Source organism: Acyrthosiphon pisum, chromosome A2 (genome assembly GCF_005508785.2).
Source record: "Acyrthosiphon pisum isolate AL4f chromosome A2, pea_aphid_22Mar2018_4r6ur, whole genome shotgun sequence".
NCBI lineage: Eukaryota > Metazoa > Arthropoda > Insecta > Hemiptera > Aphididae > Acyrthosiphon > Acyrthosiphon pisum.
In genome coordinates, this window is record NC_042495.1 from 83,760,705 (window position 1) to 83,777,606 (window position 16,902).

The following is a 16,902-nucleotide window of genomic DNA, read 5'->3' on the forward strand; positions in this document are numbered from 1 at the left end:
CTTATTGTTGACATTCTATAAAAACAAATTATTATACTTAACATAAACCTAATAATTTGATATAAGACTTACTATTTTCAGTGGTCTGATCTATTAATTTTGGAGAAGGTGATTTTGTACTAAAATAAGTGTGATCACCATATGTCAGCTTTCTTTTACTCACAGGATCACTATTGAAGATACTAGGTACTGACGTTTCTTTCAATAACTTTGTAAAGTACCCTTGGTAAAAGTCGTTGTTAGTAAAGTGTTTGCTACAAATTTTGCTATAACGAGTAGGAACAAAGTTCTCTCTTTTAATAGCTTTAACCCACATTTGCTTTTTCACCTCATCAGAAAGAAATCTATTTTATAAAAATGATTTTCTTAAATTATATTTTCATTAATTTAATAAATTTTTAAAATGCATTGTGTTAATTGTTATTATTTAATTTTTAATTACCCGAAAAAATGCAATTTTCCTGGGCTGTTGGCTTTTCGATTACCACAACTAGAGAATTTTTAACAAAATTTAATATTTTATACTTTATAAAGATATAATATTATATTAAATGTTACTAACAATACATATAAATTACACTTAAAATTTTCATGTGTATAAAGTAAATATTTTGTTCGCCTAGTATAACATTTACAACAAGTATACACAGGTCTGTACAGGAGTTAACATATTATGTACAGTGCTATACTGTATACTCCACAACTATTTTCTATGAAAAAAGTGTAAACAAATAACAATTAATAATATACATTATATATGGGTAATAATATATATTATAGATAGGTTATAGTATATATTATATTTATAAAGACAATAATATATAATATAATATGTTAAAGAACAACAGACTGGTTTTAACAAATAATTCCTTTATTGTTTAAAACTTTAAATCATACATTTAAATAATTATATATTACATAAATATTTTATTAAAAAAATGTATTTTTGAAAATATACAATCATAATTTATTGTGACAAAAATGAATATCAATAACGGAAGAAATTACATTTCAAATATTTTAAACAAGAATTTCAAATTTTGGGGGGATTTCGGCATGCATTTGACCTACTCAAAATGGCGGGATATAACTTCACATCATATCACTACTTAGCAATCTAGTTTATTATCTATATCTGTGTATTTGATTGATTTGATACTACCATAGATTATATAAAATTATAATATAATAGCATAGACTTATTTTCTATGTATAATATAAAAATAATAATAAATTATCGTATTTGGCGCGGGTGTGCGGCATTCTGACCGGGGGCTTTGGCGCATGCACCGTCCGGAATCGCGACGAGTAGCGCGAGCGTGCCAGATACGTAGCCGGCTGGTCCACGGGACGAGTCGAAGGCGATATAGCGACAACGGCAGTGTGCGTGAGTGTACGTGAGTGTTTGCGTGTGTGCGTGTGTGTGCGCGCTAACACAGCAGATAGCCAGCGCGCGCGTCGTCGTCGTCGTCGTCGTCGCCTCCACCACCGCCACCACCGCCGTAGCTGTAGCCGTAGCCTTCGTCGTCCCGCCACCCGACGCAATACGAAACGCGGTGGTGCACGCGCCGCCCGGGCAGAAACACGGGCGCGCGCTACGGCGAGCAAATATAGAGGTAGTATACGCGGGCGGTACGGGGCGGGGTCTGGACCGCCGCGGAGAATTGTGCGCGCGCGCGCGCGCTCGTACGGTCGCTTGACGGCAGGGCGAAAGCTAGCGGCACGCACCATCAGCACCACCGACAGCGACGGCAGCAGCGGCAGGACCAGCATTTGGAGCAGCCAGCCGGCGGTTGGAACGGCAGTATTGTGGTAGTGGCGCATTTGGACGCACGTCTGTGTGTGTGTGTGTGTGTGTGTGTGTTTGTGTGTGTGTGTGTGTGTGCGTGTGTGTGTGTGAGCGTGTGCGTGTGGAAGAGAGAGAGAGTGAGAGAGAGAGAGAGAGATAAAGAGAGAAAAAGCTGCGCGTGCGTGCGTGGGTGGGTGTGTGTGTGACGGCGCGCGCCAAAGACGTTCCGCCGAGTACATAGGGACAGGTTTTCGTACACAGTCGTACCGCGGTTACCGCTGTCGCAATACCGCAACGAAAACAGCTCATCAATATAATATTATTATTATTATACGGGCATCCCATAAAAATATATTACATAGTTTCCGTGGACGAGACGTCGTCGTCATCGCCTGCCGTCGTATCACACTAGCTGCCTTCACCTTAGGAACCGGCTCCCATCCGTTGAACAGTCGCGGACGCTCGCTGCCGCCGCTCTCTGCAGAGCCGCTGCGAGGTTTTTCCGTCTCTATTTTTTTCCGGCACGTGCCACACCGACCACGGACGGCACTGTTCCGGTCCACCACTACCACCGTTGAAATGGACGCGACGGTCGGCCACCGTCTCGCGGATACCCATCGGCGCCACAACACCGGCGACAGACCCGGCGACCAGCAGCTGGTATACGGCCGTCAGCGACGACAGGATGACGGACGTCAGAAGGAGCCACTGATCGTTGTTGGCCACAACGCGTCCTGTTGTTGATAGGAGACCGGACGTCGACGACGAGGACGGGTCGCGCGCGCCACCGCAACCGCCGTCGCCGCCGCTGAATGGGACATGGGAATACTCCCGTATCTGCTCATCGTCTACCTGATCATTGCAGGTCAGTGTTGCGTAGTGTTTCAATTTCATTGTTTTTTCATTTTCCAGCAGACACATTCGTCGGTTCACTTCAGTGGTAATATATAACACCAAAAGCTACGAGTGCTCGTAGCTCGTAATATTGTCCAGTATAAGACGCGATTCTAGCTTATGGAAACCCGCGGGTTAAAGAGGTCGTTTTTTGGAATCCCCGCGTGCATTTACTATTTTTCCCAATTACGGGCAGTGACTATACTAAATAAGCCGAATAAAAGGTCCAAGAAACTCAAACAAGTGCACTTATGGTTTTAACAAAGTAATTCTTATTAATATACTATGTGCAGCTATCCTCCCTATTTCGACTTCATCATACAAATTCGGTTTTTAACTGTTTTGTACTTTCTCTATTAAATAAATAATATTATTAACCTTTACGCTTAATAACAAATAATAATATTATGTGAGAAAGGCGTAGGTATTCTATACCTAGTGTAAAAATATATTGAAACCATAATTTATTATTGTTCGATTAATATTATGCCGCTGTGCGTTCATCCCATTGGTTTTAAAACTAGTAAGTTGTACGCCAAATTATTTGGATTATCATGATTGTGATAGACGGTAATATAATACGTGAAAAATGAATACCATCCTACATTAACCGACATTTTTACTACCATTATTCCTTTTTTTCTCTGCAATCTTAGTAAGTAGCTATTATACCGACGGAGATAACTATTTACTATACATTTGGTGAGTTATTTTTCCATTTTTCACCACACTGCAGCTTTGTTCATATTGTATTTTACAACTGTTGATTTTGACCCGCGAGCCGGGGAAAAAGACTGCGTTGTCTGTTAATGACGCGGCTGCGATGGGTTTGCAACTAGTTGCACCCCGTCAATACATGATTTGTCCGTTTTCGACAATATGCTCAAATGGCTGCTAAAAAAATGTTTCACTGTATGTGAGTTAAGTGTGTGTGACTATAGCGTGACGTTCTGGTTCTTTATATGGGAAAATGGGTGTTTTGGACGTACACTGATTTTACGATGAAAAAAACCTCTCACGAAAAATCATCGTGTCGTTTACCACTATGGTTGTATTATAGAGGTATGCGGCAGAATTGTCCGAATAAAATGTTATCATAAAAAACTTGGATTGACTTTTTCTCGCAGAACAGCACAACAGGGTATTGTATGTTTTTTAACGTACATTCGTTCAATGATTGTTGGATGATTTTGTGAGAAATGTCAATCCAAATCGCAAATATACCCCGTACCCCATACCCGGTGACAGGTAAACTTCTTTGAAAGTCATTTTCCATAACCTTTAAACGTACCAAAACTATATATTGTACTATAAGTATATAATATTTCTTATTTATATTATATAAAAATGATTATGCATTTGTTAGTTGTTGCCGGTAATCTCGGAAACTTCACAGAACCAATCGACACCAAATTTTGTACACATATTTCTCGAGACTCAGCTAGTGTTTATAGCTTTTTGACTTATGTAGCTATACTTGACTCACACGAAAACTTAGATTTGATTCACGGAAATCGAATATATTTTTTATTTGTCTACCAATACTAGGTATATAATATACAATATATAATAGGGACTAGGGTTATATATAATATATAAAGGGTTACAGAAATAAAAGATAAATTATCTAATCACTATAACTATAATCTAAATATATGAAAATGTATGTATATTTGTAGCTCATAATATACTCATAAGCTACTTGACTGATTTTTACAATGATTTTAGAGACTGTTCTTAGAGAGCTGATCATCGTAGAGGATAGTTATTAACATTTCGTCGATAATTATTAGTTTAGACGATTTTTACAATCTAACTTATTTTAATTCAATTTAGATTTGAACGTTGATTAATATATTTCTATGTGTAGGTACTTTTATTCTTATTCAATGGTAGTATATGTTATGAATATTTCCTATACCTAATTTTAAATTTCATTTTTTAACTAAAAACTTATATTAGATTCCGAGCGGAATGATGAATATATTGTATTGATTGTATAATATGTTTTTTTTTTTGTGAACTTCAAATTATGCTATCATTAACTTAAAAAAAGGTATCTGACAGAAAATTGGTTTCAAAAGCCAGATACTTTTAGAAGGTCTACTATAAAATATGTTCCCATTAATTTTCGATTGAGAGAAAAAAAAATTATGAAAACGTTAATTTATACACAAAATTACCTAAAACTTTTAGCCAAAATATAATTTTTATTTTGTTGCAATATAAAAATAAATAATCGTAGATACTGCAAAGTTTCACAAAATGTTTATATTAGCATTTTTTATGCATGGTGCGATTTTCAAAACAATTTTATTTATTTGCTATTTAATATTTATTGACAATTGATATTTAAAATGGTTTTTCTCTAAATATCGACAAAAAAAGTATCCTTTGTCAAAAAGCTTGAAATGTATAGTTTATTATAGCTATTTAAAAATATTCAAGATACGTGGCACAACAGTTTATTTTATTATAAGCATTTTAAGTTTGACAAAATTTAACAGTATCACAATAATTTTAAAACTATTTTGTAGTCAAAAATGTATACAATTTTCAATTTTTATAGTTAAGGCTTGAAAGTTTAGTTGTAGTTCATGCCGAAACCGAAAAAACTAACAATATACAAGCACAATTTTTTCTGTTACAGACATTTTAAGTTTAAATTTGGACAAAATTCGATAACTTATTAAAAAAATAATAACGATTTTAGTTATTGTGTTACAATTCAATAATATTTTTTTCGTAGGGATTCAAAACATTTACCTACATTAAATATTATATTTATTACCATACGTACCATATTACTAATAGTAAAATAAAAACTACTATACTAATAGTTTAAATATATAATAAACTGATCCATTTACTTACCTACCTTACTTACCTACTTCCACCATTTTCTTAGGTTTTATTAGTACTAAATAATCATTCCAAAAATAAAATATTTATGTATATATTTTATTTGTTAGTGTAGTATAATTATTAATTAATACTTAACAGAGATTAGATTTTTCTTTAAATATCATCTACTATAAGTTTTAAATGTTGTCTGTCATTAAGTACACAAGTCTATAAATATAAAAAAAACAAAATTAATTATTAATTAAACAGGTAACTTGTATAATCAACGCTAGTGATTTTTATAATTCACTATTTTATTTTTTTTTTTACCTAATTTTAGTAAAATATACTAGTACATTTATAAAAATAACTAAAATAATATAGGATTTAATACGATTGTTTTCGTTTTCTAAGGCCTACATAATAACAACAGATAAACTGTGAATTAGTGAATTATTGATTTGATTGAAGAGAACTCTTATCGAAAGTGTGTAATTCAAAATATTCGTTGTTATTTATTATGTTTAAAAATTTTAAAATGTACACTCCCGATAGTTTTATTTTTCTTATAGTGATATCCAAAAATATGTTTTAGATGTAACATCGGCACTTACGATACTGGTATTAATTCTAATGAGACCAAGTGTAATGTGTATGGATAATTATTTATCAATATATGAATTCTTGAATGGCTTATAAATTTGGCAAAGACGTCAAAAACGTAAAAAAATTATTTTATTGTAATTAATGATAAAATCAGAATAATGGTATTTCAAAGTTATTAACTTTAAAACTCATACATTATTGTTCTAAATAGATACGACCAATGTTATTATCAGCGTTTTACAGTAATTTTATTAAGGTAGTTGGTTAAAAATTGAGACCCAGAAAAAAGTAGGCAACATTTATGGTGGTTGTGTAAGATCCATAATAGTCGAGATAAAAGTAAATAGATTAGGTACTTACTAAAATAATGGTTGTCATGACTATCTTATTGTAGGGATAGATTTATAAAGATCCAAATCATTCAAGATGTTAATAATATTATAGTCAAGCAAAAATTGACTGAATGTTTCAACAAAGTATTTTTTACTTTTTCGAAAAATATTGTTTTGATTGTTTCTTTTTATTATTTTCAAAATTATTTTGCACCTAATTAAGATTTAAAAAAAACATTTTAACCCATTTAGGATTACTGCAATTTATTTATGAAACATTATTAAACTATAATTTGTTCTTCAAAATTAACATACTAGCTGTACAGTCTTTTGTTTTTTATAACAATAGGCATATTATCATTAAACTTGCTGTATGATATTATACTCATTAATAAATATTATAGATCATTAAATTAAAAGTTATATTTTAAACAAACATCAATTTTTATTTTTTAGTACTATTACTTGACATCATCCATTATAATATCCTTTGAATTATTTATTTGAAACCTAGATTTTATATATTTACACAATGAATAATACAATTTAATTTCATTTTCCAATTTCTCCAGAGGGAATATTTAAATTAAAAGTTAGTAGGTAACTAGATTATCAAGAACTAATTAAATTGACTGATATTATACAATTATACTGCGAAAAGTTTAACTTAGTATATATTTGGTTTTTTTTTTTTGTAATTGAAGGTTTAGAATTACAAAAATAGCTTTGGAATAAGATACATACATAGATACCTATTAACTGAATTAGTTATCTATCAACATAATATAGTGATTGACAAGTTACTCGACTAATTATTTCTGTAACTGTTTACACTGAAATCGTATATCTAGTAACAAGATAAAAGATACTTTTAAAATGTGTAACTGATTACACGTTATAGTTACAGTAGCTTATTAGTTGCATTTGAAGTTACAAATAACTTAATAACTTATGTATCTTAATAATTTATATTTCTTCAATAAAATAATGACCCAAAAAAAATGATGAGCATATTATGATAAAAAATGGTTACGTCAGTTATAAGTTATAATTAAAATATAAAAGTATTAACATTCTAATTCGTTAAAACATTGGTTAAAAAATATTACATACCTAATGTAATAACTAATACATCGTATGGTTAGAGCATTTTATTACATAAACAAAATATGACAAACTATAATACATTATTATGTTGACACAAAATACGGATAACACACTATGGCCATATATACGGACGACGGACAGTACACTATTATACATCAATATTATAAATCCAGTATACTATTATTACATAAAATAAAATAATACATTTATAACACAAATACTTAATTATAATTTTTAACTATTACTAATAACTAAGTGCCTAGTCTGCAGTAGTGCAGTGTATGAAACCCCAAATATATTTTGTAATATTTATTTATTTAGAAATTGGATAAAAATATTTTTTTAATATTACAACAAAAATTATGTTGACATTGTTCATTAATATCTATTATTTTAAGTTACAATAAGAATTATTGTAACCACTGACATCTTAATGTTACCGATTTTACTTGAAAATTGCGTAACTGATTACAAGTTATAAGTTACAATTGCAACTTATTCACACAACTTTGGTAGGTGTGATACGCTTATAACTGCCCAACCCTACGTACATGATTTTTAAACTTTTTAAGATTATAAATTATGTTATAATACAATAATATAACATCTATATAATGATATTTTATTTTTAAAAATCAACTTTTAGCTGTTGTCGATCGGTACAAACGATTTCAAACCACGTATACGTATATATATCTAAATATCATTTCCTAAAGTCTTGTCAAACCATCACCCGGAAGAATATTTCCGATTTCGACAACTTCCGCTGCATCGGTACGGCATATATTCGACTTCCTTTTAGACGAGAGAAGTTATTGGTGCAAGATGAACGCCGAACTCGAATACGAGGAAAAGGAAATATGAACAGTAGCTAAATGCAAATTATAATGTATTCAGTAAATGAACGTACATTGTTTACATACGAACACTGGTACAAAAGTTGTATTTTCGATGTTGCGATGATATTATCGCGTTCTGTTATAAGTTATAACACACTAACGCTTTGAAAAATCAACACGTTAAACGACGGTAAATCTATCAGTTAAGGCGAGTGATGAAGAAATAAGTGGAATAGTTGGAGAATGTGCCTCGCCTGATAGTTGCTACATACCTACTATATATGCTGTATGGAACATATAAGCGTTACTTTGCCTCATTCCACGTACAAAATTCTTTTTTTCTTTGCATCGTCGTTACCATCTCCTCCTCTAAATGGCCGACAATCAAGTTACAAAAGTAATAGTCTATTCAAACACATCTGCGAGCCGAAACGATTTTCCCGAATAAAAAGTTTTGTGACTCTCGTGTAAAAGAACTCCACACCGGCACTGTGTTTGCCGGCGACAACTAGGGCGTTTATGGGTCGTCGGCGGGCGGAGGCGTATAATGGTAGCAGGCGGGCTCCCCCCTTCCCATTCTTGACAAGTGCACGGTACAGCGTACTGACTTTGTACTTAGAAACTAAAGGTGTGGTATATATAGCGGATCAGGGAGAGAGTGAGAGAGAATGGGTGTATAGAGAGGGAATGAAAGAGAGAGAACGAGTGGCAGAGTGTGAGGGAAAGAAAGGAAACGAGGTGGGGTGCCAACACGATACCAACACATAGAGAGTCGGTCGAATATTATTTTATTTTTTTCCTTTCCTCACTCTGAGTTTAAGTACTTCGGGAAATATCACCTAGGAGTTTGCTCTGCGTTCCGGATGCAAAAGATTAAGAGACGAAAAACCAAAACGAAACGACTGCACTGCGACCAGCGTGCCGCAGCAGGCGATAACTTGTAGGGCAAGTTTTTCTTGACGTCGACTTCGTCGTTTACGGTAGCACGATGAGTGGCGGGGAGGGGAGGGGAGGTGTAGGAGAATAGGATCCACTACGCGCGAAGGTCCTGCCACGGGATGGTGCCGTCGACGCCGGAGGTTTTTTTTTCGGCGTAGGCTTGATGAAATTACCGTTGATGCCCTACCCCCGGTGAGCCGCCTTCTGCTACTGCCGTATATATAGATGTACGCAGTGTACGTATATGTGCACACGCACCACAACGGTCGGATAAAAAACTAAAAAAAAAAAATTGTATTTTCTATTTGATTTATGTGCGCCCTGAAAACTTTTGTTTAAAACATTTCGTTCCATCTATTTAACTTTATGCATAATAATATACTGTTTTCCTTCCTTGAATATTTCCAAGAGAAAATTTTATCCGACAAACATTTATATTTAATTATGATTTATGTGTTCGAGAAACGGTTTCATTTTTCGTTTTAGTTCTTATTTTCAATTATTACAGTCTGTTGTACACTTGTTTCCACAGTCGTTTAAATTCATCGCTACTACGACGCTGCGAACGTAGAAGTTACTTAATAATATTATGATTTTTAAATATTATTATTATCGTAAAACTTTCATGGTGTGCGACGGGTATATTATTCTTAAATTGATTGGCCGTGTATTGCGGATATACGGATACCATGGAATCGAATTAGACACACGGGATATTAATACGAATTAATTTATAGCTCTCCGCCTCCGGTATCTATATGGCTTTATACAATATACCTACGTATTTCTATAATATAATTAATAAGGTCAAATAACACAATATTGCAATATTTATAATGTGCCATCATAAACGAAGACAGCCCACCCTGATAACTACATCATAATTGTCTATGATGACATAAAATAATAATATTAGGAGTTAATACGTAAAACTATAATAGTATTACGTACCTATTTATGCTATGATATAATAGGTACCCTAAATAATTCGGTCGTTCGATATTAAAAAAATATACCGATTATAAACTACTGAATCATATTAATATCCTCGGTATGGGAATATGACTAATAAGTAATAACTACTATACCTACTACTATAGCTACTATTAATAATTATTATTGTTGATAGGTAATTAAAAATAATATTAAAGATTATTTTACTGTATGCGATGTACATAAATTATCTTATGTGGTTAATATGATCGACCAACATAAGAAATGTTATTAGTGAAAACAATTTATGAAAATGTTACCCCTTTTCGAAATCTTGTGAACCAGATCTTAAGTACAAACATGACGGATACTATTGATTTATTTATGAATTAACTACCAATAATGCCAGTGCATGGTTAATGGTGAAGATATTATTTTTATTTACTTTTCATTTATTTAAATAAATCCATATCATGTCATTGATAACATGGAAGTATAACGATGCACAAATGATAATATCATAAAGGCTACTTAATTACTACAGATTCTGAGAGGTATAAAGAGAGTTATATGTTGTTAAGTCGGCACAGGCGACAGAAACTTTTGATTGAAACGGAGTTGGGGTCCCGATTGAGTAGTGCAGTGAGAGATTCGAGAAACATCGAATTTTCTCTATCCTGAAAGTGTATATTGAATTTTGTAAAAATGTATTTTATATATATACTGAAGCAGTACAACAGATAAATATATAATAATACTAGCTGATCTCGCGTACTTCGTGGCCCAAAAAATGACAACTCTTAAAAAAAATTGTGATTGTTCAACTCTTTTTGGGTGTAAGTCGCTGCAGTAACTCAGCCACCCTGGTGGGCAATGTGTGAAAATTCGATTTTATGTATGCTTGTACCTGATATGCTCGATTAACCAATGACAACCAATAATAAATAAATGCTATATTTTTTTTTTTTTTATTAGATAAAAATAGATATTTACAATCAGTAATATTTAGCAAAAAAAAAACTTGATCGTACATAACACGAATGGCGTGAGAAGGGAGGCCCACCAGTGTTGATACCCTCTAATAAATACTATTTATATTAATTATTTCTCCTATATCAACCTATAAACAAACATTTCCATCTTAAATCTCAAAAAGAGCACCTCCCCGGGTTCCTATTAGTTGTAGCATGATGTTATATAGCCCATAGTCTTGCTCTATAAATGTACTATCCAACATAAAAATAATTTTTCAATTCAAACAAGTAGTTCCTGAGATTACCACGTTCAAAGTTCAAAGAAACAAACTCTTCAGTTTCATATTATATTGGTATTGGTATAATATTGATATATAGATTAAAGCTAAAAAATCATATACAAAATGAAATTAAAACAAAAAGAGTGGGCAAGTAGTTTAGGTTGGTTCAGTTAGGTGAAATCGATTTTCTCGTTTAAATATCCAATGTCGTCAAAGTTTTGACTACAGACCCTCATAAAAAATAATAGTGAAATCACCCTTAAATTTTTTAATGTTGTAAGAAAAATGTCATATTAAATATTCAAAAACGGGATATGAATATTAAAAATGTTATACATTTTTAACTACAAAATAGTTTGAAAATGTTCGTGATTATGATGAATTTCTTAATTTTAACTTTAAATGCTTATAAAAAAAAATGTGAACGTAGGTATTCTACCTATTTATGATATTATTCATTTTCCGAAAGAAAAACTTATAAAGAACCTTGTATTAAATTGTCAAGGTTTTTAACTCGGAAACAAAAATTTAAGAAAATGTTAAGTCCCTACAGTATTTTTTTTTTTTTTTTAATAATAAGTAATAACAAAAAACAAATCCGGTTTGGCCAAAAACTAGTTTTGTGAAATTTTCAATTTTTACCTCCCAAATGTGGGTATATAATTACTATTTGGTGAAGAAACGTTTTTTATGGTTGGGCTGGTATAATAGACCCTAGTGTTGGGGACAATTAATTTTTTTGGACAGACCGTTTTTCCACTATTGTTAAAAGATCTCATTGGATAGAGAATCGTTATTTGTTATTACTTTTTGGCACGCTCTATGCTCTTCAGTATACATATTTTCTGAATAATGAGAGGAGGTACTGTTCGCAATTTGCAGGGCATTTCGATAATGCGATATGAATTTTTTGTGATAGACTTTACTACTATTTGTATACGGTAGAAAAGTGGCACCTCTAGGTGTTCCGTCACCCGAATTATATTTAATGAAAACATTTACCTTTAATTTCTCAATTGTAGTAGGTAGGGTAGATAGTATCTGCTTTGTATCACGATGTATTTGTGTTTGTCATTTTGCTGGTATTAGGAATATTTTTATTTTTGTTTTCAAATTAAAACATACTACTGTGTTTAATTTATAATAATAAAAATCATACGCAGAGCGGTGCAAAATGCATATTGTAATTTGTAATGACGGGTGATCGGCTGACATTGCAGAGAACCAATATTTGAAATAAAATCGCCGAGGGTTGATTTATGTGCCACTCAATCCTCGTTTGTAACGATTTCACTGTAATATAAATAAATTACCTGATATGATTATGGCACAATGGTGAATAACCATTAAAGTCTAGTATCGAAGCAGTAGACATTAAAACAAATTAAACCAATAATGACATACGAGTTGGTAAAATTATATGGGTGGTTAAAATTAAAGAATGATGCGGATGCAACATTATTAAATTTATGACGCCTGATCAGTTACACAATAATATTAGTGTAAGAAAAATTTCAAAATCGATACAGTTTGAACTTTATCGATTGTGGCATAAAATGTTATTATTTGCTATTGATATTGTCTATTGTATGGGTTATAATAGCTGGTTACTGATATGACAAATTATAATGTTCATTCTGCGGATATTCAAATTATTAACTATTGTCTATCTTAATCCAGACGGATTATATCAAATTGAATATTATTAGCATACAAATATTTTAATAAACTGCTAATTTAAAACAGATAATATATATTAAAAAAAAAAAAAACGTTTAACTAGTTAAATAAGATTTTGTATACATTTATAGTACGCCAACAAGCTAACAATTAATGACATTAAGATGGTAAGGTATTTAATGTTATTGCGTTAAACCAATAAAGTATTATACTAAATAATAAATACTGCCGTGTACTTACTTACTTAGCATGAGATAAAGAAGTATTACCTTTTAAACTAAATTTGAGCTATAAGGTGTTTATTTAAATTTTTTATAATATAATATAATCTGAAATAATAAATTATTTACAAAAAAAGTAACTTTGAATAGTGTAATACCTACATTATGTAAAATATACAATATAGTACTAGACCACTAAAACACTTTGGAACAATTTAATTTATATAATATGAAGTTATAAAAATATGTGTTTAATTAGGAAACTAATAGTATTTTCAGCTGATAAACAAACCAGGGACGTAATTCATAACGGCTGAAATTGTATGTCTCCCATGATTTTAGGTTACATTTTTAATAAATTAACGTGGTTATGGTCACATGGTAATCAGAAAATATTAAAATTAAAATGATTTTTCTTAATCACCCTGTATACCTAATATATATCATTTTTACTCTGGTTTATTCCTTAAATTGTTTTCAATTTTCTGTTTTTTATGAATAAATATTAAATATACCTATACAATATAATATATACATACATAATGTACCACGTTCATGTGAATGTAATATCATTATTCATTATTTTTACCAGCATCACCTCCTCACCCCTCATAACCATGATTCTGGGCCAGAAGTTAATAACATTTTACTGTGGCAGATACAATTGTATAAAAGATAAATATACATTTTTTTATTACTGAAATATTTTACTAATATTGTAAATTTTCTTGAATAATGCATTTATTTTGAAGAAGTAAACATAATTTCGAAGTTTATTTCTGACATAAAAATAACGATTATTGCAGTCATTTGGGCGGTTGCCTTGCATAGTGTATAAGAGGGTGAAACCAGCTCAGGACAATGGGTTTTATATTATATGTATACATAAGATGTAAATGTGTGTTTGTGTATATCATGGAGTGATTTACCGAGGGGCCGTGTTTAAAATGGCACTCTAACTACACTTTTGTGTCTGATGAATGTTATTGTTCACGTCTCATACGAACGCGTATCTTTATTTTTCAAGTGGGTTCTCATTCTCGTACACTCTCATCCACATCTTTTACGCTCGACCAAAGGACTTAAACACCGAGAAAATCGGTAGGTAGGGTAATTTCAATGGGGATAAAAAAATAAAAAATGTTGACCATTATCTTAACGATACCGAAAACGTAAGTCAATATAGTTATTAAAACAAAGGATAATAACGTTATTTTTTTTTTTTTTTTGGTTGATAAATTGCAATGTACAATAAAAAATTAAAGTCAGGATAGTTATTTTAAGTAATAAAAATATCATCACATAATTCATAATATAATAAAAATAATTACCATTAAAGTTTTACAAATTTAAGTTTATAATACTCAATTATATTCTATCGTAATAAGTAAATTTACGTTGAAAATAATATTTTTAAGTTTTAACTGTAACCAAATTATTTGTCAATACAAAATAATTCAATTGTATTTAAAAACAATAATAATAATAATAATAATAAACATTGAACGGTATATTATATTCATTATTCGCCAATATAATTTCTTCTTAGATATTCTATAAAAGTATAAAACGTTAAATAATATAACTTAATGAATTTACCTGGTCTTCGATTAACATAAATTATTAAATTATAAATGAATATTGAATACAATTTCTATGTTATTATAATATGCATACAAAGTTATCTCAATACTGTGATTGCTTAATTTTTTGTTATAACAATCGACAATCTTTAGACTTTAACAAAGTAGGTAGGTAATCTCAATTATCAGTTAGATTTCAAAATTTAGATTATCCATTGCATATTATAAGCTAGAGATTTTTTTCATTCTACTGCATTATTTATTATTTTATTTTATTTTATAATCAAAATTATTTTATAATAATTAGGGTAATTTACACACTGTTAGTTTCAATTGCAAAATGCAAATATATAAAATTAAAATATTTATTCATTGTAAATCTTGTCTTACGTGTTACTTAGCTTAAGCTGTTGGCACATACTCAAATTTCCTCAAAATATCTATAAACCAAAATTAAATTATAATTTTCTTAAGTAATGATGAATAAGTAAGTTGAATTATAAGATAATTAAATACATTATTCACTAGGCGTCTAAACATTTTTATTTCTTTAATTTGTTTTTTAAATAAGTTATTAAGGTAGGTATTACATTTCTAACGGATTTTCACAACCATCACTAACAGATTATAAACTGTCTATGGCATGGAATCTTAAGTTTCTCCAGAAAAAGTTTATAAGAAAAATTTTTTATAATTTAACATATTTAATATTCTATTTACCTTTTTAACACATAAATTATAAAAATTATTTACAACTTAATTACTTTTTAATTTGATGTTAATAAGTTTTATTCCTGAATAAAATTAAGTGTTCTTGAGGCATATTTATAAAAATTAACTTTTATACGTTACTAATTAATGGATTTTTAATACAACCACTTAGTTATATATATTATTACAATAAATATCTATTTCCAACTAAATACCAATTAAAATAAAACTAACTAATAATAAATTAGTATAAAACATACTAGGTATAATAACTATGCAATTTTATTATTTTTTTTTTTTTTGTATTACTTCATAGTAGTAAATATTAAAATCAAAAGATGTTTTTTAATTGTTTTAACCTTACCGTGATTAAGTTGAAAAGTATATTCCATTAAATAATCGTACAACGCTCTACTAAGTCTATAGTTTAATGTAGTAAGATGTTCATACTATAGTTAAACGTTTGTCTACAAATTACTATCTTGGACTTCCATGGTATAATCAATCTTGTATGCTTGTCAATGTCCTTATATTCGGTATACAGAGTACAAATTGATTAAGGAAAGACAATCTTCATGCACGTTAACCTCGAAATAATTACAAACACTAACAATCTTGTCCACTTTATCAATATTTGGCTGAGCTCCAATTTCAATTAAAATGGTTAATTTTTATCTTTATAACTATTTCATATAAAGTCACGTCAATAATATTGTATTATACATCCCTAGTAAATCATAATATTTTCACAATATTTTCGCTTGGACAGAAATATAACCAAATTAAAACTAGAACCGTTTCGTAAACAAATAAATACTCTGAGATCATAAAGGAGTTATTTATTGGAATACTTTTATATTACAAAACAAGTACTCACGATTTCATTATACTATCGTAAAACGTGTAATTTGTAATGATTATCACCTCATTAGAAATCATACACTTGAGATATATACTGGCGATATTATACGACCAACAAACCGACATGCATAATAATATTATGTCAACTAATTAATTAAAAAAATTATGTTATGTTGAAAAAATGTTTTATTGTAGCATCAGCTAAGTAAAAAATCAATAGGTACGTTTGTTATGGAACTTGTGTGATGGTAGGTAACAATGATTGGTTTGCTGACATGATATATATCTTATTCACGAAAAAAATATAA

At 30.4% G+C, this 16,902-nt stretch overlaps 1 protein-coding gene across 6 annotated transcripts in view; it reads left to right on the forward strand.

Moving 5' to 3' along the window:
- The first annotated feature begins 1,484 nt into the window (after positions 1 to 1,484).
- Positions 1,485 to 16,902, forward strand: part of LOC100162309 (acetylcholine receptor subunit alpha-type acr-16) — an 84,000-nt gene continuing 68,582 nt past the window's right edge. For 2 of the 6 annotated variants that reach the window (XM_016806826.2, XM_029490467.1), the window contains exon 1: positions 1,485 to 2,654. In XM_016806826.2, the coding sequence (XP_016662315.1) occupies positions 2,609 to 2,654 (46 nt within the window). In that variant the 5' untranslated portion in view covers positions 1,485 to 2,608. The remainder of the gene's footprint in view (positions 2,655 to 16,902) is intronic. The other 4 variants (XM_001945189.5, XM_008187756.3, XM_029490468.1 and 1 more) reach the window with 3 other exon arrangements.